This window comes from Amborella trichopoda, chromosome 2, assembly GCF_054954075.1.
Source record: "Amborella trichopoda isolate Santa Cruz 75 chromosome 2, AtrichopodaSantaCruz75HAP2 v2.0, whole genome shotgun sequence".
Lineage (NCBI taxonomy): Eukaryota > Viridiplantae > Streptophyta > Magnoliopsida > Amborellales > Amborellaceae > Amborella > Amborella trichopoda.
The window spans coordinates 13,660,777-13,683,045 of record NC_142337.1 but is presented as its reverse complement, the minus strand read 5'-3'; the positions used below and the strand labels follow the sequence as shown (position 1 = coordinate 13,683,045).

Genomic DNA, 22,269 nt, shown 5'->3' with positions numbered 1-22,269 from the left:
TGAGCTGGCCCTATGCAGACTAGGCATAGGGTGGCCTAACCCATTACTAGCCCTAGGCCGAGCAAAGGAGCCACAGCATGGGCCCAAAATTAAGGATATGCCATCCATTCACAAACTCCTATAACTTTATTAGGCTATTTTCATGATTTTCTTTCTTTAAACCAGCATTGCCGAACCTATCAGGTACCCGAGTCAGTCTCCAATTCCCTGGCTTTTATCATCCAGAAAATAAAAAGAACATGTAGAATACATTTTATTTCTTTGATTTTGATATATCAACATATTTAACCATAAAAATTTTCAAAATGATGTGGCCACTATTTCCATGAAATTACTAGAAATTTATTACTTGCTTTCGAGGTAACAATTGAATATTTTACATGTCCAAAATAATATTAAAAACATTAAAAAAAAATGCCACAAATGGAAAAACAGTCTTATTACCGCGTCAAGGTTTTACATGTAAACAAAGTTCTTGGGCTTATAGGAATGAGATCTTAATGAAGACAATGAAATGAAGGGCTAAAATGTACAGCACAAAGACAAAGCGTAACAAAATAAGCTTCTCCTGGTTTCCGAATCTAAGTGGTCCCATTCCTCCCGAGCGCATGGATCTGCCGATGTTGTCCCCTGAAACCCTAACTGATTTATGATTCATGTCCACTGAGCTGTGGTCACCATAAACAGAATCGATAGTAACAGATGACCCTGGCTTCACCACCCTATTCCTTGCACCATGTGCTTCACCACCCCCAATCTCAAGCCGCTTCTTCATTCCGATCAAATTTTCCAACTCGATTTCTTTTTTGTGTATTTCAGTAACCAACAATTCGGCTTGCGCCTGCAACAAATTTAAATTAACAGAGTGAGAAACATCTTTTCTATTGAAACATCTTCCCTCATTCTGAAAAGTCTTTTGAAAAATTGAGGTTTTCGGTTTAAACAAAACTCATCATCCATCAAATCTCTCTCTCTCTCTGTTACACACACATATACATAGCTAGATATAGAAAGATCAAACGATTGAAAGAGAAAACAGAGCATTCAAAAGCATAAGTCACAAGGTCTAGGTAGCAAACTTACTTGCTTTGCTGCAAGTTGCTCTGTCAGGCTTTGAAGCTGCTTCTCCAAGATCTTCTCTCGTTGCGCTTCACTCAAAACGAAGGGAAATCATCAAGCAGAGTTGGAAGCATCACTCTTCCTAAAAAATTATGCACTTATTCTACCTCACATAATGAAAAGCCATTTAAGGAAAAATTGGTAGAACTACATATGCTTTCTTAGGTGAAACTTGAAGAATACAGAATCATGCATAAAATCACCTGTTATAAAATGTTTCACGATACATGCATGTGAACTCAAGCACATACTTGCATGCTTCTAAGCATGCCGAGGGATGCCTACATTCATATACAAATGCCAAAAAAAAGTACATATCCATACATGCATAGGAAAGAATTGGCATAAAAGGTGCCAGACAATGCATACCTGGGGTAGGCTGCCGCACAGAACTATGTTGAAGTTGAGCCCACTCAGTTTCTAGATTTCTAACCTTCTCTTCCATTAGCCTCTTTAAACATCAATGCGAATATATGTACCCATTAGAAAAAAAGAAAAGCAAAATCAATGCCAATAACAAGCTAAAGTTGCGATTTTGATTGGACAAGAGAATAACCAGCTCTTGCTTCTTGTTCTCCAATTCAGATTTTAGAGTTCCGACGGGGTTTGATCCATCCTGAGGACTTTCATCCATGTTTGCAGAATCATTTGAAGATTCACCATTTTGCCGAGAATCCCATGTAGCTTGTGCCTTCTCCATCTCACATATCAAATGCTTTTCATTTAATTCCATTTCCTGAAAAGCAACTACATCATGAGAACAAATTTAATTGGACCATTGACCAGCATTCAGGCAAGGAGACGAGGAATTGCCATATTCAGAAATTCACAATCATGCTCACATTTGACATTTAAAGCATCATAAAAAGGGCAAATATCAACCCCTTCCTCAACGTTCATCTGAATCACACTATTAGTTTTACAGAATCAATAAACAAGGCCAGGTACAGAAAACTAAAGTTGAGAAACACTCTTCACCAATATTTGATTTAAGTATCATCAAACTATGTTGTGCAATTTGCAAGGCCCTGTGACCCTAGGAAGTAGCAACACCATAAAACTGCTTCCCTAAGGGGTAACAAGTTGGTCTTTTCAAAGTTTATTACAAAATTATTATGGAAAGACAATAGAAAATCCATGGAAAATAGAAGCTCTCTGTACCTTTGTAACACGGGCAATAGGAGTCAGTTTACCCTAAAGCAAACACTGCCACACACACACACACACACAAAATCCTAACCACAACTTGTTGGATCAGCTTTGACTCATCCAAGCCGGAAAAAAAAGATCCGTTACATTAAGAATTGGCCAAGTCAGTGTAAAACTTGGCAAAAGTCTACAATTGAATCAGCAGACTCACCCAAGTCCCAAGTCTAAAGAGAGTACTAACAAAATCTCAAATAAAAAATAAAAACATTCATGCAAGTAAGTGTGCATGAAAAGGACCATCAGGTTTAAGTAGCTCTTTAAGCATACATGAAAACAATAAACATTACGCACTCCTTGGCTGCTCAAGAAGTAGGACAACCCCATTTTCTTACAGCTTATATAAAAAAGAGAAATTAAAAACATGAGAACATTATGTATGGACACTACTTCCCCCCTTTATTACTATATGGGTATGTTTTTGGAAAACTGTTTCCCCCCCTTTATTACCATACGGGTATGTTTGTGGAAAAAATTCGACAAGCAACTCCCCCCCGCACCCCACACCAAAAAAAAAAACATAGGGAGCCTTTTTATTTTTTCCGGAGTTGCCCATATGTCTGGCAATGACAACACCGAACATGAGGGGAACCCCGCAATACATTTGTGCTTCCCCTTTGTCCGGTGTTTTCAGAAGCAAAGAGCCCTACCTTTCGGGCATTTTTCAGCTTGCTTGGGGTGTCTGATATTTTAAATACCAGATAGATATGTAGTAGTCCGATATTCGGGATACCGGAAAGTTGATTGAAGGCCCCAAAATGGTGCCCGCCTGGCTTTTCTTCCCATTATTTCTTCACGGTGTCTCTCTCTATCCTCTCTCTCTCTCAACCTGGAGCTCTCTCTCTATGGAATGGTCGTCAGAAGGTCTCACATCCACAACTACCTGGCCATCTGGATCCCATTCAATCAAGTAGGTATTTTTTCTTCTTATTTGTTTCATTGTTTTGTATTTTTTTGATGGAGTTTCCCATCATATTTGAACCTTTTAAATCAATCTCTCTAGGGCTTTGATAGCCTTATCAATCGTCAACAAATTGACGCAAATGTTGAATGGTTGGGTATTACTTTGGGGAAAAAACGAGTAATGGTGGATTGGGATCTTGAGGCCAAGAAACCTAATATTTGGATCCTAAAACCTCACTTAATAAAATATATATTTCATCCATTTTATTTGAATGGCGTATATTGGACACTATCGTAAAAGATGTGCAATATATTGATTTAAAAGATGTGTCAAATCTACACCATCCAAATAAAATGGACAGTGTAGAGTATTGCAACCTTATGTAGAAATAAAGTTGTAACATTGTTCAAACCGCACCCTATACATAATTGTTACCATAGAAGTAAAATAAAGTAAATGCTATTTAATTATAATATTTATCAATTAATTAATAATGCTTTGTGGACTACTAGAGTTAAATTATTAAGTGAGAATCGGACATAATGGATCAATGCTTTTTTGCATATGATAATTTGATAGAAAGTATTATCTAAGAATGTTAAAAAATAAATAAAAATTCACGAAATATGCTAAAATTATAAATATCATGTAAAATTTATGTTCAGAATTTAGAAATCATGCTCTTAATATATATACCCCTTGCACAGATACATTGACTAACTGGCTCATAGTCAATCCCTAGGCTAGCATGCATATTTGCCAGTGTTTCAAAAGCAGACCGCCCTGCGCCTAGGCGGTTTAGGAGGTACGGCACCTGCCCAGGGCCTGCACCCCCTAAGGGCGGAAATGACTTTTTTGTAAGGGTTTGATTGGGGTTTTTTTGAAAAACAAAGAAAAAGCTTTTGATGGTGGATGTTAGGTTCATTTGAAACCTAAACCCATAAGAACCCATTTTAGAGAGAGAAAAACCTCAAAAAAACTAGATTTTGTGATTTTTATTGGATTGAAGTGTTTCTCAAAGTTACAGGAAATGGATCCAAACATCACCAATCAAGATTAGATTTAGTTTTGGAGTTTTTGTAATCCTATTAGAGGTTGTTTTTTAATATTTTAGTACCAGAAAACAAGTCAAAAGTGGAATTTTGGCATTTGAGCAATCAAAGTAAGTGCAAAAATTTATTGTTTAAATTGCTTGCTAAATTTTGAGATATCTTCGTCAAGATTTAGTCGAAGTGACGATCCGGGATATAACCCGAATCTGAATGGCAAAAAATGTATAAGATGAAATTATTGTGAAAAAGATACAAAAAGGGGCATAAACCGGTTTAAGAAACATCTTGTCGGTATTAAGGGGAATGTTGCCCCTTATAAAAATGTTCCTGAAGCTAGTAGAGAGAAGATTAACCAATATATCAGTTCTGTAAAACACAAACAGGAACAAAATCTTTGTCATTTGAATAGGTCTATTTCTGGTTCGGCTAGAAGAAGTGATTTGGGTTGGAAGTATGGTCATAACCCAAAACCACATGATACAAATTGTATAAGGTGTAATTTTTGTGAAAAAGATACTAATAGGGGTATTAACCGATTCAAGAAACACCTTGTCGGTATTAAAGGGAATGTTGCTTCTTGTAAAAAGGTTCTTGAAGCTATTCGGGATGAGATTCGACAATTTATGAATTTAGTAGAACAAGAAAAGGATGAAAATGAGCCTTGTTTTATGGAAATATCTTCTCCAAGTTCTTTTAGAAGTGGTGATCCATGTTGGAAGTATGGTCATAACCTGAATCTGAATGATAAAAATCGTATTAAATGTAATTATTGTGGAAAGGATACTAATGAGGGTATTTACCGGTTCAAAAACACCTTGCCAATATTAAGGGGGATGTTGCCCCGTGTAAAAATGTTCCTGATGTTAAGGGAAGCACAAAAAGATTGAAAAGGGTAGAGCAGCCAAGACTCCTAGGGCATCTGCACAGCGTAAGAGGGAGGTAGAAGAAGAGGAATAGGTAGATTCAGAAGAAACAGAGGAGGACGAGCGTTATGTTGAAGAGGGAGATGACTCTGATGATGATGACCTCGAATCTAATGCATATGACGAGGCTTACCCTAATCCTTCTGATGATGATGATGACCGAAGAATGAAGAGTTGAAGACGCTTGACTATTGGTGTTGACTATTGAGTGTTGAGTGACTATTGTGTCCTAGACTGTATATTTTCTGAATTTCTGTATACTTTCTTTTTCTCAGTTTTAGTTTCTAGTTTCTAGTTTCTAGTTTTCTACTATCTAACTTTTGTGTGTAGCAGATTATCAGAGTATGCTTGTATGGTTTTATTGTTTTAGCATTGTATGAAAATATGGATTATGGTCTTATGGACCATCAAAATTCTCCTCATTCATGGAAATATCAAATATGGATTATGGATAGAATATCAAAATTCTAATATTTGTGGTTAGAATATCAAAATTCTCCTAATTTATGGTTAGAATATCAAAATTCTAACTTTTTTCTTCCTACTGGGTCACCCAAGTTTTGGACGCAGCCTGAACCCCCACGATCGCCCAACGCTTTTTGAAACATTGATATTTGCACTCTGAAATGATTGTATGTGTTGATGACTAAAGGGAAATTTACAAATTGAAGCAAGAAATCTCTTGTACTTGGTAATGAACCTAATTAATTTTTTTTTTTCCTCGATGAATATCTAACATGATGTATGTTTATTCGTTGTGTATATCTCTTCCCAAGTATATTTCTTGCTCTTGAATTCTGGTTTACATTCTAATGACCTTGAGGACGTGTCTCATTTATTAATTATGTGGACCTCGATGATGTTTTACTCCGTCACCACTATGTATTCATCTGTCTGGGTCCTCTAGCAATAGGTATCCCAAATTGAGTCGTGGCCACGAGTGGAGTGAGATTGTTATTTCGTCATGGTGGCTATTTTGAGCATAACCAAAATGACGGACGGATCTATTACAACGAGGGGAGCTTAAAAGCCACACTATATAATGGGGCCAACTCACTGTAGGAACTAAAAGCTCATCTAGGGTTTATACTGAGCTCTAACCTAAGAAGTCTAAGAATTATGTATCAAGAAAAGGACCAACCAAATATGGATTGAGCTTATTTAAGATATGATGGAGATGTAATGTATATGTTGATGGTGACCTCAAATGTATACATATGCTTCACAACTAGACATCGCAACCAATCATTGAGAAGCATGAGCTAGTTGAATGTACATTTGCTCATCGACAAGAAACAGGTATGTGTGGTAAAAGACCTCCAATTATTTATTCATATTAATGTATTTGTCCTAGCACTCACTGAATGAATTCAAACTATGAGTAAATTTCGAGAAATTATAGATTTCTACTAAAACTGAACGGGCCTCGATCTCGGCTCGGCATGGGACCCGGTGTGGATCCGACAAGAGGTCGCTCTCTCGGAAAACCGTGCGTCCGTGTGCGACGCGTGCACAATGTACATATAGGAACCAACAAAGAGAGATTTTGGACACGAGGAGTTAAGCACCTACCGCGCTCGGTTGGGGTCGCGGACACGCCCGGGCTCTTCAAGGGTTCTTAGATCACTATAGAAAGCCCCCCGGCCTTCTCAGCATGATTTGGACCTCGCTCCCTTGTCGCTCGCACACTGCGCTTGCTTCTTACGCTTCCTTGGTATATAATCCTGGAGCTAGGGACCTTTGGTTTGCCTGTTTGATGGTTTGGGTAATAGGCTTGGTAGGCTAATCTCAGGTTTTAGGTGGGGGTAGAAGAAAATAGATGAGAGAAAGAGATAGAAGAAATAGAGGGTAAGAAGGAGAAGAGAGAGAGAACTAATTGATGATCTTGCAGCGTTTTGGCATCGCCTCCCCTAGGAGGCTATTCCAATTATCTCAAGAAAGGTACCACAGTCAACCTAGTGCATGGTCCTCCTTACGGAATAGAGATGAAAGAGGAAGAGAAATGAGAGATGAAGAGAAAGGGGAGAAGAGAACCATTCTACAATCCCACAACCTTCCAGCGTCACCTCCCCTAGGAGGTTATTCCGATTATCTCAAAAAAGGTAACAGGCCTAGTAATACCCCAGAGGTATGACAAAACGGAACGGACTTCTTGGGCACTTGAAAGCCCCAGGGTCGACCTAATGCACAGTCCTCCTTATGGAGAAGATATGAAAGAGGGAGAGGAATGAGAGATGAAGAAAAGGGAAGAAGTGAACCACTCCATAACCCTGTAGCCTTCCGGGGTCACCTCCCCTAAGAGGCTATTCCGGTTATCTCAGAAAAGGTACTAGGCCTAAGCTTAATACCCCGACGGCACGACGAATAAGAATAGACTTCTTGGGCACTCGAAAGCGCCAAAGTCGACCTAGTGCACGGTCCTCCTTAAAGAGTGGTAACGAGAATACAAGAAGAGGAGAATAAGAGAGCAGATAAAAGAAGTAAAGGGAGAAGAGAGAGAAAGGAAAGAAAGAGAAGAGAGAGGAGGGGCGGTCTAGCCGCCTCCCTCTTGGAGGGGAGAGAGAAAGAAAGAAAGAGAGAAAAAAAAGAGAAGAGAGAGAAAGAAGAGAGAAAGAGAGAGAGGTGGGGCAGCCCAACTGCCTCCCTCTTGGGGGTGAGAGAGAGAAAAGTGGGGCGACCCAGCCGCCTCCCTCTTGGGGGGAGAGAGAGAGACAAAAAAAGAAAGAGACAAAGAAAAGAAAAAAGATAAGAGAAGAAAAAGAAAAGAAGAAAGAGAAGAGAATACCGATGGCTAGAGAGAGGTCGACACCTTAGTGAGAAAACCGGTGCCTAGGTAGAAAGAGACAGACACCTTGAGAGGAATGTGGTGTAGGGATAGATATAGTGGATGGATAGGTGTGGTGCATAGGTAGGTGTGGTGCATAGGTATGTATGGTGTATAGGTAGGTATGATGTATGTATGAGTAAATGTGGTATATGGATAGGTATGGTGCATAGATAGGTATGGGTAGGGTGTAGGGTGTATGAAAGTGGGGAGTTTGGAAGTGCGAGGTATAGATGTGGGGAGTTTGGAAGTGTAGGGTATGGGAGAGGGGTGTGTATAAAGTATTCTCTCTCCTCTCTCTCAAGGATAAAGCGTTTTTAACAAAGCTCAAAAAAACACTTTCTCTCTCTTAATTTCAGCTCATTTCATTCAACATAAGCTCCCCCTTTTACAAAATGAAGTTAAAGAGCTTATATAGATTCATCCCATAACATGGGCGGATGTTCAAGAGTTAAACTAATTGCTTAATAATAGATTTAAAATGAATAAAAAGTGAACTTTGTTTTATCTAAAAATGACAACTTTGCCCCTCTATACTTTTTTGGAAATGACAAGACCATCCGTAAAAAGGGGCCTCTTGCCTTTACCATGGTTCGGGCCTATTTTCGATGTATTCCGGCGACATTCCGAGTGATCCAATGTCATAAAAATGTTGGTCGTCTCGAGGTGATCGATTTGATATACACTTTGAAGCTTGAATCAAACTTTTGATCATGGTTAAAAAATCCGGCCAAAATAAACTCGATATTTTCAATCTTCGATCATGCATGTTTTGTCATTTTTTGGTCATCTTTCTTATCACAAATCGAAGGGGAAGTCGTGATCATTTTGCAATGAAAACCCCTTGATTTGAGTGACGTTTGATCACTTTTCCATTTTTGAAGGTCGTCAAAAAATGGGATTCCGGCGATCAGAAAACTGTGCCTTTGTTCGAGCTTCAATAGGATGTCTTCCCGGCCTCCATTTCATGCAAAAAATATGTCAAAACGAAGCCCTCTGAGTCAAGGTCGCAATGGACCCGGCTGCCTTGAAGTCACAGGAGCTCGAAATCTTAAGATATGATCATCGGAGTGACGACATACGCTGCTGGAAAATTTCTGTGTTTGTCATGTTTTCAGACAACTTTTTTCCTTACCTGGGGTTCCCCACTGTGCGTGCCACCCACCAAGATCTCAGTGAGGAGAACAAAATACATAAATTAGGGGTCTATCCGCTTCAAGATGAGAGAGAACTAGGCTTCACAAGTTGCCCCTTTTTTTGAAAACACAATTACTATAAATAGCAACTGGTTCAATGGAGCTTGAGTGAATAGTAAAAATCTTGTCATTTTTTGAAATTAGGACCTAGAAAGGTTCGTTTGAGTAGAATTTGGCAGGGTAACTATTTTCGGCCTTTTGAATCCATATGTGGTGGTCCCATGGTCACTAGAGGTCTCTAGAGTGGAGTTCAGTGTTTCTAAGGCGCTAGGCGGCACCGAGGAGGCCATGGGGGTCCAGGCCGCCCAGCGCCTAGGCAGGCACCCAGAACCAGGGGGGCTAGTTGAAAAAAAAAAAAACTTAGGGCTGAGGCCCAGTTGAAAATAAAATAAAACTGATGACTAATAATGATTAATCCATAAGAATTTTGATAATCCATAAGACCATGATCCCAATTAAAAAAAAGAAGATAGAAGTCAGGAAGAGAATTTTGAAATTTTGATAATCCATATTTTCATACAATGCTAAAACAATAAAACTGTAAAACCATACAAGCATACACTGATAGTCTGATATATTGTAGACTGTACACACAAAAATTAGATAGTAGAACTAGAAACTAAAAAGTAGAAATGAAAAATAAGAAATAAAAAATATATAGAATTCAAAAAATATACAGTCTATGAGACTATGACACATTAGTCAACACTCAACACAACAGTCAACACTCAACACCAAGAGTCTTCAGTCATCATCATCAGAAGGAATAGGGTAAGCTTCATCATATGCATCAGAATCGAGGCCATCATCATCAGAGTCATCTCTCTCTTCAATATAACGCTCGTCCTCCTCTTTTTCTTCTGAATTTTCCTCTTCCTCCTCTTCTTCTACCTCCCTCTTACTAGTATGTGCAGATGAGGCCTTAGGAGTCTTGGCTGCTCTACCCTTTTCTATCTTTTTGTGCTTTCCTCAACTCAAATATTGTATAATTTCCTCCCTGGTAGCGTCAGAAACATTTTTACACGGGGCAACATCCCCCTTAATACCGGCAAGGTGGTTTTTAAATCGCTAAATGCCCCCATTAGTATTCTATCCACAATTATTACATTTAATACGATTTTTATCATTCAGATTTGGGTCATAACCATACTTCCAACTCGAATCACCACTTCTAGAAGAACCTGAAGAAGATATTTCCATAGAACAAAGCTCATTTTCATGATTTTCTGGTTCTTTAAAATTCATAAGTTGTCTAATCTCATCCCGAATAACTTCAAGAACCTTTTTACAAGAAGCAACATTCCCTTTAATACCAGTAAGGTGTTTCTTGAATCGGTTAATACCCACATTGGTATCTTTTTCACAAACATGACACCTTATACAATTTTTATCATTTGGTTTTGGGTTATAATCATACTTCCAACCCGGATCACTTCTTCTAAAAGTAGCAGCAATAGATCTATTCAAATGACAAGGATTTTGTTCCTGTTTTTGTTTTACAAAAATCATATATTGCTTAATCTCCTCTCTGATAGCTTCAGGAACATTTTTACAAGAGGAAATATTCCCCTTAATACCGGAAGATGTTTTTTAAACCGGTTTATACCCCTTTTTGTATCTTTTTCACAAAAATTGCATCTAATGCAATTTTTGTCATTTGGATTCGGGTTCTATCCATATTTCCAACCCAGATCTCCACTTCGACTAAATCCTGAAGAAGACATCTCAAAATAAAACAAGCAATCTAAAAAATAAAGTTTTGCACTTACTTTGATTGCTTGAACTCCCACCTCTGAGATGTTTTTTGATGTTAAAATAATAAAAAACACCCTCTAATAGGATTATAAAAATTCAAAACTAAATCAAATCTACCTGGGTGATATTTGGATCCGTTTTTCGTAACTTTGAGAAACACTTCAATCCAATGAAAGTCAGAAAATGATGTTTTCTTTAGGTTTCTTTCTTTCTAAAATAGGTTCTTGGAGGTTTAGGTTTCAAATGAACCTAAAACCTATCATTTGAAACCCTTTATATTTAAAAAACAATCAATAGAAAAAAAAAGTTCCGCCCATAGGCAGGGCACAGTCCTTGGGTGGCCATCCAAGGCTAGGCGCTAGGCGGCTGCCTAGGCGGGTTCCATACCACCTAGGTGGCTGCCCAGGGACTACCGCCCAGTTTGGCCGCCTAGGCCAGGGCAATGCGCCCAAGCCTACTGGACCGCCTAGGCGCTGGGCGGTCCCCTTTTTTGAACACTAGTAGAGTTCTAGCTACGGTGCACCACGATCATGCTAATAGCCTGAGCCAAAAACTGATTTTGTACATGTTTCTTCTATTTGGGCCCAAATTGGACAAAACTTGGAGGGCATCCTCAGAACATCATAGGAAGCTCATGTGCTTGATTTGGGGTCGAAAGGACCTCGTTATTAAGGCTCTTCAAACTTAGGCTTATTGGTGTGCAGGGCTTCCGTAGTCCACAGGCGTGACTGGCTCCCACAGACCTGGGTTGCAACCGCCTCCTCTATTTGCATTGTGGAATTAGAGCGTCAAAAATACGCACTAACAAATACCATAATATATTTCAACTATATATGTTTCATTGACATATATTAAATTACATGTGCTTCAATACTTACTAAATGCTCGACATATTTTTCCACAGCGGCCCCGATGTATCAGTGCATGTCCCTAAGAGTAATGTAGTTGTAGGGCACGGGACTAAATCCGAGGACGAGCCACAGATGGAACATGATGAATACGACCTAAAGCCCTTAGAAAGCCCATGTAAATCAACACACCCACGAGTAAACCTACACATGGGAAAAGGTTTTGATACTGTTGTGGAGCTACCCAATCACCTAGTTGACTATGCCATATATCAAAATTGTGTTGAAATTTTAATAAATGGCATAATCAACTAGGTGATCGCATAGCTCCATAAGAGTATCGAAATCCCATTTCACATGTAGAGCCCATGTAAATCAACACCCATGAGTAGACCTATGCGTGGGACAAGATTTCGATACTATTGTTGAGCTATGCAATCACCTAGTTGACTATGCCATAATAATAAATGACATAATCAACTAGGTGATCGCATAGCTCTATAAGAGTAGATCTATGCATGGGACACTCCATCTGTGGCTCGTCCTCAGATTCAATTTTGTGCTTTACAACTACGTTACTCCTTCTAAGGGCATTCAGTGGTATATTATAGCGGTTGTAAGAAAATAGGTGTAGCAATCTAGACTCAAAGACCCAAGACCCAACGAGTACACCCGACATGGGTCCGCATAAGGGTCCAAGACCTGTCGAGACCAGGTCCATGTGAACCCGACCCAAACCCAACCTGAATTTTATTACCTTATTTTAAATATAAATTTATAGTTATAACGTTTAATTAATGCAAATATATATATATATATATATATATATATATATATATATATATGAAATATGTGTTGAATCCCCACCGTTATTCTTTTATAAGATAAACGGTAGGGATTAATCCTCTCATCATTGTACTCGCCTTTTTTTAGGGTTTCGATCTCTCTCTCTCTCTCCTCTATTTTCAGGCCAAGAGAGGACACTCTGGACCCAGTCGGATCCAGTTCCGCGTCCGGCTCTAGCTCCGTGTTTGACTGGACTAGGACCTGATCCATTACCACCCTTATGAGAAAACATGTCAAGCATTTAGTAGGTATTGAAGCACATGTAACTCAATATACGTCAAGAAAACATATATAGTTGAAATATATTACTAGAAGAAATCCATAATTTCCCAAAATTTACTCATATTTGAATTCATTATGTGAGTACTTGGACAGATGCAATAATATAAATACATAATTGGAGGTCTCTTATCTTACACACCTGTTTCTTGCCGATTGAGCAGAGGTACGTTCAACTGGTTGATGCACTTCAATGATTTGTTGCGATATCCTAATTTGTGACGCATAAGGATACATTCGAGACCACCATGAGCATACATATTGCATCCTCATCATCTCTTAAATCAACAAAATCCATATTTGGTTGGTCCTTTCTTGATACAAAATTATCTGACCGATTGGGTCAGAGCTTAATATAGATGTCAGATGAGCCTTTAGTTGCTGAAGCGAGTTGGCCCTGCTATATTGTAGTTTTTAAGTTCCCCTCTTTGTAATAGATACATCCATCATTGTGGTTAAGCTCATAATAACCACTATAGCAAGACAACAATCTCACTCCACCAGTAGCCATAACTTAAGATACCTACTGTTGGAAGACCTAGATATATGAATGCACAATGGTGGAGTAAAACATTATCAATGTCCACATAATTAGTAAAAGAGACATCCTCAGGAGCCAGAATTCAAGAACAAGAACATGTACTAAGGAAGAGAGACACATAGCTAATGAACATATATTATGTAAGATATTTCGTTGAGGGAAAAAAAAAATCACCAGGTTCATTACCAAAGTACAAGAGATTTATTGCTTCAATCTATAAATTTTCCTTTAGTCATTAATGCATAAAATCATTCCAATATCCATGTTAATTACACTGAGAGTGCAAATATGCATGTTAGCTTAGGGATTGACTATAAGCCAGTCAATTAATGTATTAGTGCAAGTGGTACATAAATAAATAAAGGAAAAAGTTTATATAGAGCGAGGCTCTAAACAATCAAATTAGAGCCTACTAAAAAATTTCACTAGAAGAGGTTGTTTTGATGCTCAAATATCATCAAATTGATCATCTCGACATTAAGATGCATGGACAAGAGAAAAAAAATAGATTTCAAATTTTGGAAATAGTGTATTTTGTAGCACATTTTTGGACCGTTAATTTTTAAGATTTTCAAGTTTTCATAGATCTGTAGATCTACATTATTTTTTAAGATTTAAAATTTATAAATACAAATGAAAATATATTTTAAGGCTATGACAAAGACTTTCGGTATTGAAACCACATTGGTCGACAATATTTGAAGGTAGGCTCTAATTTGATTGTTTAGAGCCTAGGCTCTATACAAACCCATAAATAAATATATATATACAAACCCATAAATAAATAAATATATATATATATATATATACACACACAAACAAACACATACATAAAAGAGTGATTGAGCAACGACTAATGTATGAAACGTGTATCTGAAAACCAATTCGATTTTATGCCAGGAAAGTCAACGCCTGAGGTTATTTTCCTACTTAAGCAACTAATTGAGTTTAGGGTAAAAGAAAAAGACATCCACATGGTCTTTATTAATTTAGAGAGACGAGTGAGTTTTCAGTGACAATAGATCTACATCAAGGGTCAGCATTGAGCCCGTACCTCTTTGTCTTAGTTATGGATGACTTAACTAGGCACCTACAAGATAAGGTACCTTGGTGCATGTTGTTCGCAGATGACATAGTTTTGATCAATGAGACCCAAAACAAGTTCAACACAAAGTTAGAACTTTCGAGGGATGTTCTTGAATCCAAAGGTTTTAAAATTAGCCGGACTAAGACATCGTATATGCAATGTAAGTTTAATAATACTAGGAGTAGAGATGAGGAATTAGTTAAGATTGACTGTCAGGAAGTACAAAAAAGGCCGCACTTTCAATATCTTAAGGCAATAATCCAAGAAAATTGAGAGATTTGAGGAAGATGTCACATTTTTGGGTAATACTTTCTATCAAATTATGAGATGAAAAAAAACATTGATCCATTATGTCCTATTCTCAATTAATAATTTAAAACTATTAGTCCACACAGCATTATTAATTAATTCAAGGGCCAAACAAGGCTGTTTGTTATTGAGAATACCAGACATATAACCTTTGTACGGTTTTGCAAAGCCGGACTCCCCAGCAAGCCAAGTAGCCCGACGATATAAGGTTGGACACTCGGAAAGATAGAGATGTTCGGTATCACGAATACTGGACAGCTCGCCAAATAAAAAAAATTGGCACAGTTCCCTCATGCTCGGTGTTGTAATTGATGGATGGATGGGCAATTCAGGAACAAAAAAACCCACCGAGGGGTGTGCTTGTTGTAATTTTTGTAAATTTTTTTACCTATACGATAATAAAGGGGGGAAAATAGTGTCCATACATAGACATTTTATCGAGTTTTACAAAAATGAAGATATGCTCAATTTGTATACAAAAAAGATAAGAAATCCTCTCTTCTTCCATTTGCAATTGCATGAAAAATCAATCTTAAGAATTGGGAAAACTCAACCTTTAGCTTACTTCTCAGTGCATCTGCCTCTTGCAACTTTTCTTGAATTTGGTTCTGTCCGACGGATATAGCCTTCTCATATGCTGTATTTTCTTCTTGTAAAGAAGCCTCCCTGAGTTGTGCCTAGGAGCCAAAAAGAAAACAACTTCATATTTTCAACTGAAAATTCTGCCAATGCTAAAATAGTGGTTTTATATCAGACGTAGGAAATATTAAAACTATTTGACAAACTTCCAGTTCAATCTTTCCCAATGGACCTACAAATATGACGAGTATCTTAACCAAGTTCTTTCAAATTTCGTAGAAGGTGATTAACAAGGCATAAATCCCATGGCATTGAATACAGAATACAAACAGAGAATCGAATTAAAGATGTTCATGTCTTGATACAAGTAAACCACATGCATATCAAAAAGCAACTTTTTTATTGTTTAATGTAGCCTTCCCAGGATTTGGATCAGTAACTACATATGCCAAGTGATGAGCTGAGTAAAGATCACGCAAAAAACGCATCTATTTTTCCTAGTTTGCTTCATATAATATGTATATCAAGGTCAAGTAACTTGGATTAATTTGAAGTTGTGAACAAAACAAAGAAAATAAGGAAAAAGAAAACTATTGCATAGAGACAGACTTATTCTTTTATAGTTCAAAGACAAATGCATTGCATCTAAATTGTTTGTCATTGATATTTAGCAAGTTAACATATCTAGCAGTAAAATACCTAGCAATAACATGGGGAGTGAAAATAGCTAGCACCATGTTTGCTAGCATAATAACCCTTGAATTAGTTACACTGGCTAACACCGCATTTGCTTTTTTCTTTCCATGAGATACACTCACAACATTAAGTTTTAACAACATGTCAAAAGTTTTCAGCAAAGGAATTGTCTACTTTCTGGGAGCAAACAAGGTTTCTTTACTTTGATATGCGAGCTGCATAAGCTATCTTAAACCATCAGATGACAATCCAAGAATCTCTTCATTACTGAGCAAGAATGAGTGCAAATCCATAGTACTTGAGACCATGGGGTACCAATATAGCCCACTGAGTGTCTCTCAAACCTAGGGGCTACAGAATCATCTCATAATTGCCCCAGTTGCGTTTCTAGGAAACCAATGATCCATCGTAGAAAAATTCCCGCCCATAGAAAGCGTGCCAACACACTTGCTTCTTTAAACACAGTGCCATTCTTCATCTATCTTTGCTTGCTCCCCGAAACTTGTGCTGAAGCGCATCCAACCTTCAACCATCTCCAAGTTTAGCCCTCTCCACATGGGGCATTCTAGCAATCCAATGAATAAGCTTCCCTTTAGATATTCTCAATGTCTCTTGTTTGTTACACAACCCGAAATATAACGTATTTCTTTTCTTCATTGTTTTCTAGAGGATCATGGTCCACAACAGTGGTGTTGAAGCCCATTCTTTCCCGCACGCATGCGCATGTGCATGTATGTCTGTGTGTATGTGCGTGTGTGTGAGAGAGAGAGAGATAGATAGACTGCATGAAGCCCTTCTTGTATCAAGTCAAAACATAACTCTGAGAGAACCTTCTACCACAAAGAGAAGTAATAAATACCTCAGATGGAACCCAAAGAGACACATAAAGACATAGGAAGCCACCAAGTGGAATTGACCAACCCAGCACGTCTCACAAATGATATATCACAGGCCTATGCTCATCTGAAAAGCGTCCCTTATATTAGCAAGAACGAGATTGATTTGTCGTAACTGCCAAAATGAAACTTGTGGCAACTGCAAGACTTAGAAATATGATGATCTTAATCTTGCAGCAACCTCATAACCTCCAGCAAAGAACCCTAGTAAATAAACACCTTACCCTTTCTCGCTTCCTCAAGAACCCAAAATCCTCGAATGCTATGATGCATAGCACATAAAAGCTCATCCTGTTAAAGTCCGCTTATTTCTTTCAGGCTAGGTCCTCTAGATGAAGTCTTGTACGCTCGAAAATCTGCCTATCTCTTTGGGGCTAGATCCTCTAGATGACCCAAGGGTCTTCCACACTTACTTTTTCTTTAATGAAGGAATGGGCTCAAAGCTAGGTGGTCAGGTTGGTGGGTCGCCACAACTGACACCATCCCCACTGAACTGAAAATAAAAAATAAGAACTTTTCCTTTGATGCCCAAAGCCATAAATATCCACCACACCTGCCTGCTTATACAAAGCAATTCCACCAGGTTGACCTTGGTTAGCATTTCACTTTGTTGAGCAAAGACGAACGATTTTTAGTGCCTTGGCTGATGAAGGGAAATACCTGGGATTAATTTGGGAAAGAAGAGCTCAACAAAAAACCAGTCCACAAAGAACAATGAATCATGACCACAAATAGGTCCAACTAAATTTAGTGTACCCATTTACTTCATAGAAATCACTCTAATTCAACCAATTCCTTTGAATAACTCAATGGAATAAGATGCTTCCGTTTACTTTTATCCCCTTCTTTTTGGGCGAGACTTTGTATTCCATGCTACTACTGTATTTGAAAATTCAGCTTAATGAATTGAATTCTGATGCTGAAGCAAAGCTACTCCAGTAATCGTATAATATTACTAGTCCTTATGAAAAATCATAATGGTGTTCTACCAACTAACAAAGCAGCAAGTCATTAATGACTTAGATGTCCTTCTCTTAAGCTACAATCATAGAGGAACCCCCCCCCCCCCCCCCCCCTCTTTCCTTTTCCTACAGATAGCACATAATAGAAACCATGCAAATCCTCAAACCCAACCTCGTTAATGTACAATAAAAGATTTGATTGTAAAAATTAAATAGGCTACTTCTTAATTTTGAATTGCTAAAAACCAACAGGCCATATGAAAAAGCTTACTAAATCCACTCACAAAGAGGATCACAGTGAATAGGTTTTTGGGTTATCATCATCATCACCATCATCAAAGCCTTCTCCTAACTATTTAGGGTCGACTACACGAATCCTAATCTGCCATTTGCTATATCAAGGGCTATACCCTCAGTGAGACCATAAGTCTTTGTATTTTTTCTCACTACTTTCGTCCATGCCCTTTTAGGCCTTTCCCTTGCCCTTTTAGAGCCTTCCGCTTGAACCAAATCACACCTCCTAATCGATGTTGTATTGGGTATGGGCATAGCCAGCCCACTTAAGTCTACTTTTCCTCATCCTGTCGCCTATTGGAGCCGCCCCTAAGTTCAATCGAATGTATTCATTCCGGATTCTACCTTTTTTTATCTTGCCACTCATCCATCTCAACATTCTCATCTTAGCTACACTCATCCTACGGGAATGGTGTTTCTTGACCGCCTAACATTCTGTCTCATAAAGCAAGGCTGGTATCCCAGTTGTCCTATAGAACTTCCCTACAGCTTCATGATATGCGGCGATCACATAAAACTCTGGTTGCATATCTCCACTTCGCCTACCCAATTCTAATTCTATGTGCGACATCTTCCTCATTTTCTCCATTTTCCTAGATTATCGGCCCAAATCTCAAAAATACACCCTCTTAGGTATTTCTTTTCTTTTTTTTTCTTTTTTTTGAGAAATGTTGACGTTTGCATTGCCTTTTTAGGTATTTTTTGGCCATCAATCTTAGCTACTTCTTCTTTTTACTCCTATTATTACTAAACTTGCATTCCATATATTTTGTCTTAGTCCAGCTAATTTTATAACTTTTAGATTCTAAAGCACCTCTCCAAAGTTCTAACTTTGCATTGACGTTGCTTTTAGTCTCGTCAATCAAAACTATGTCAGATGTAAACAACATACACCATGGTACCTCATCTTGTAGTTCGCTCGTCCATAACTAAAACAAAGAAATATGGGTTCAATGCTGACCCTTGATGTAGGATTATTGTCACTGAAAACACACTTGTCTTTCTACTAATTGTCCACACACTAGCTAGCGGTCCCTCGTACATATCTCTCACCATGTCAATATAGCATCTAAAAAGTCCTTTCTTTTCCAGCAGCCACCAAATTAAATATCTAGGTACCCGATTGTAAGCTTTCTCTAAATCAAAAAAGACCATGTGGAGGTCTTTTCCCTTCTCATTGAATTTCTCAATCAGTTGCCTAAGTAGGAAATCGCATCAATTGTTGACCCCCCTGGCACAAAACATAAATGGATTTTCTGTGACACTCATTTTATGCCTTAGTCGTTGCTTAATCACTCTCTCCCATAGCCTTATAGTATGGCTCACATGAAAATCCATCGCTTTCTCAGAACATAAGACTTTATGCCATCTTAAGTCCTTCACAGCCTCCCTCCAACTTGGAAGGGAGGGGATCACCGATCTTGTCAAGAAAAAAATAATGACCATGCCAAAATATTTAAGGAATGGGAATGAAAGAAAAAGAGTCAAAGTTTTGATACGTGACAAACAATGTCAGAAAGAGAACTATTCAAAATGCTTAATTGCTTAGTCAAACAAATCAAGGGACCAAAAACAACCTATCTAAAGACATTCTCAGTTTAAATGATGCACCAGAGTACCGGACCAGCAAATGGACTAGTTATTGTTCCAAATAGTCAGAGCAACTAATCAATTTGGAGCTAAGACGTAAGAGCTACATCACATATCCTCATCACTTATGCTTAAAATCAATAAAAGGTTAAATAAACAAACATTTTCTTTGATTCAAAAGGAAAAATTGAAATAAGTCTAACTAGAAGGTAGTTACATATTATGCAAAGTTCTAACAGCTCATTATTATGCTAGAAGGCCTCATGCTAGCATTAAAATGATCGGGTCCAAATGACAATAAATATGTCATCGGATTAGCATGTCTTACCGATCTTCCTCCAAATTTGCACAGAAATTCTTTCTAGTTTTCTAGTATCACCCAAACTCCTAGGAGGACCTTCGAAGAATGTTACAAATTCTCAAGAGTTGAAACATTATCGAGATCATCAAGAATATCCAATGGATATAAATTTCCTCTCATACATAATAAAGAAACAAATGAATATTTTCTTAGCTTAATCTTCTTCTTCCTCTTCTTTTTCTTTGTTCTTATTTGATTACTATTATTATTTTTTGTGCGTGTTGGTGCCACAGCGAGGGGGAGGAGTTGGGATTCAATATAAAGGTCATAATGGGCCCTTATGACCAAGCAAAACTCTACAAGTAACACTACTTGTTCCAATTTCCCAAACCAGAATTTCAATTACTTTTCCTTAAGAAAGAAACTATGCCCAATATCAGGATATATATATATATATATATATATATATATATATATATATATATATATATATGACTGGAACTAGAAGGGAATGGCATTAAATAATTTATGCCAATGAAATTATTGTAGCCATAGTCATCTAATGTGAACCACTACATAGCTTTGATAATAGCATTTTAGATTGTCGGTGGATTCCACAAAAGGATCAATACTCCAATGTAAAGGACAGCCATGATGCGATGGTAAACAAGGCGACACTTACCCATTAAGTTTTCTGGGGGTTAGATTGTCTTTTCACATGGAAGTTGCAATCAGAACAATGATTAAAAACATGTCCAATTTGTAATAGGACCAAGTTTGGGAATATAATGATCCTCTTGAACATCATTAATCAATCAATCGGAAATTCCAGTATCGCGATAACGAAGATAATAATAGCAATTGAAAAAAAATTGTAATTGCCTACAATGAGATCAATCAAGCAGGAAGATCATGACCAAATTCAATAAGAAAAGACTATGAGATAGTAAACTTCCAACTTTGGCAATCAACCAATCTACCCATTTTACATAATATGTGAAAACGAAATTAATGAGAACACTCCCAATTTGCAATTGCATTGCAAGTGCCCAAGCAATCAGTTAAAAAGAAAAAAAAAACACAAAAAATCTTACATATACTACATATCATCAATCCATAACTCCCAAATTCAGGCCAGGAAACCAAAAATATATTTGGAACCTTACAAAAAAGAATCCAATAAAGAAAAACCCGAGCTAAAGGAATGCAAAGTAATTAAAAAAAAAAAAACTCATTCCTAGATCAGAAGACCCAAAAATACTTCAACCCTACTCAAAAAGACCCATTAAATGGTGTAGGAAACCATATTTCTCCCAATGACACACATACACACACAAATCGGAGTAAAAGGAATCAAACGCAGTAAGTCACAAGCAACCCCCATCCCCAAACCCAAACAATGACTAATGTGCATAAACTCTATGATTCGAAAACGACTGAAGAAGGAGATGGGGGCGGGGCATACATGTTGTCGAGTAGCGGAATGGGCGTTGAGTTGGAGGGCAAGGGCTGCGTTGGAGGCTTTGGAGTGGGCATGGAGATGAGGTAGGCGCTGGGAGATGTCGGAAGGGGGAAGGCGAAGCCTCAGCTGCTCAATCGACCTGCTCAAAACGCGCGCCCTCTCATCCAATTCACTCAAATAACGCTGCTGCTCTGCCGTAAAGTGAGCAAGCACCACGCTCTTCTCTTCCTCTCCGCTGCCTCCTCCCACTACATCCGCCGCCCATGCCAGCAATCCAGCCATCTCTCTCTTCCAAATGTCGGTCTGTTCTCTCTCTTCTCTCTCTCTTCCAAGTATTTTTCAGAGGTATCCCACTCCTACTCTCGCTCTCGATCCAATATTGCTCGGTCTTGCCTTCCTTACATGGGTTTTAATCATGGGAAAGCTCTCCTGAGGACTATATACGTAGAGGCTCTACACAATCAAATTACAGCACACCGCAAAAATGTTGCTAGAAGAAGTTTTTTTTATGCTCAAATATCATCAATTTGATAATTTCGACATCAACATGGCATGGACATGAGCAAAAATGGATTTTTAGTTTTGAAAATAATGCATATT

The 22,269-nt window shown here is 38.0% G+C and overlaps 1 protein-coding gene across 4 annotated transcripts; it reads right to left on the bottom strand.

Annotated features, from left to right (window-relative positions):
- Positions 1-320: 320 nt before the first annotated feature.
- On the bottom strand, positions 321-22,055 carry LOC18448107 (golgin family A protein). Of its 4 annotated transcripts, none has more exons than XM_006858183.4 (6): positions 21,673-22,055; positions 15,444-15,566; positions 1,676-1,855; positions 1,489-1,570; positions 1,084-1,148; positions 321-841 (listed from the first exon to the last, which is right to left on the bottom strand). In XM_006858183.4, the coding sequence occupies exons 1-6, from the start codon at positions 21,949-21,951 to the stop codon at positions 482-484; spliced, it is 1,089 nt and encodes a 362-aa protein (XP_006858245.2). In that variant the 5' UTR covers positions 21,952-22,055; the 3' UTR covers positions 321-481. The 4 variants fall into 4 exon arrangements, with proteins under 4 accessions (XP_006858245.2, XP_088714225.1, XP_088714226.1 ...); XM_088858099.1 differs by having other exon boundaries at positions 1,676-1,866; positions 15,455-15,566; XM_088858100.1 differs by having other exon boundaries at positions 15,455-15,566.
- Positions 22,056-22,269: the final 214 nt, after the last annotated feature.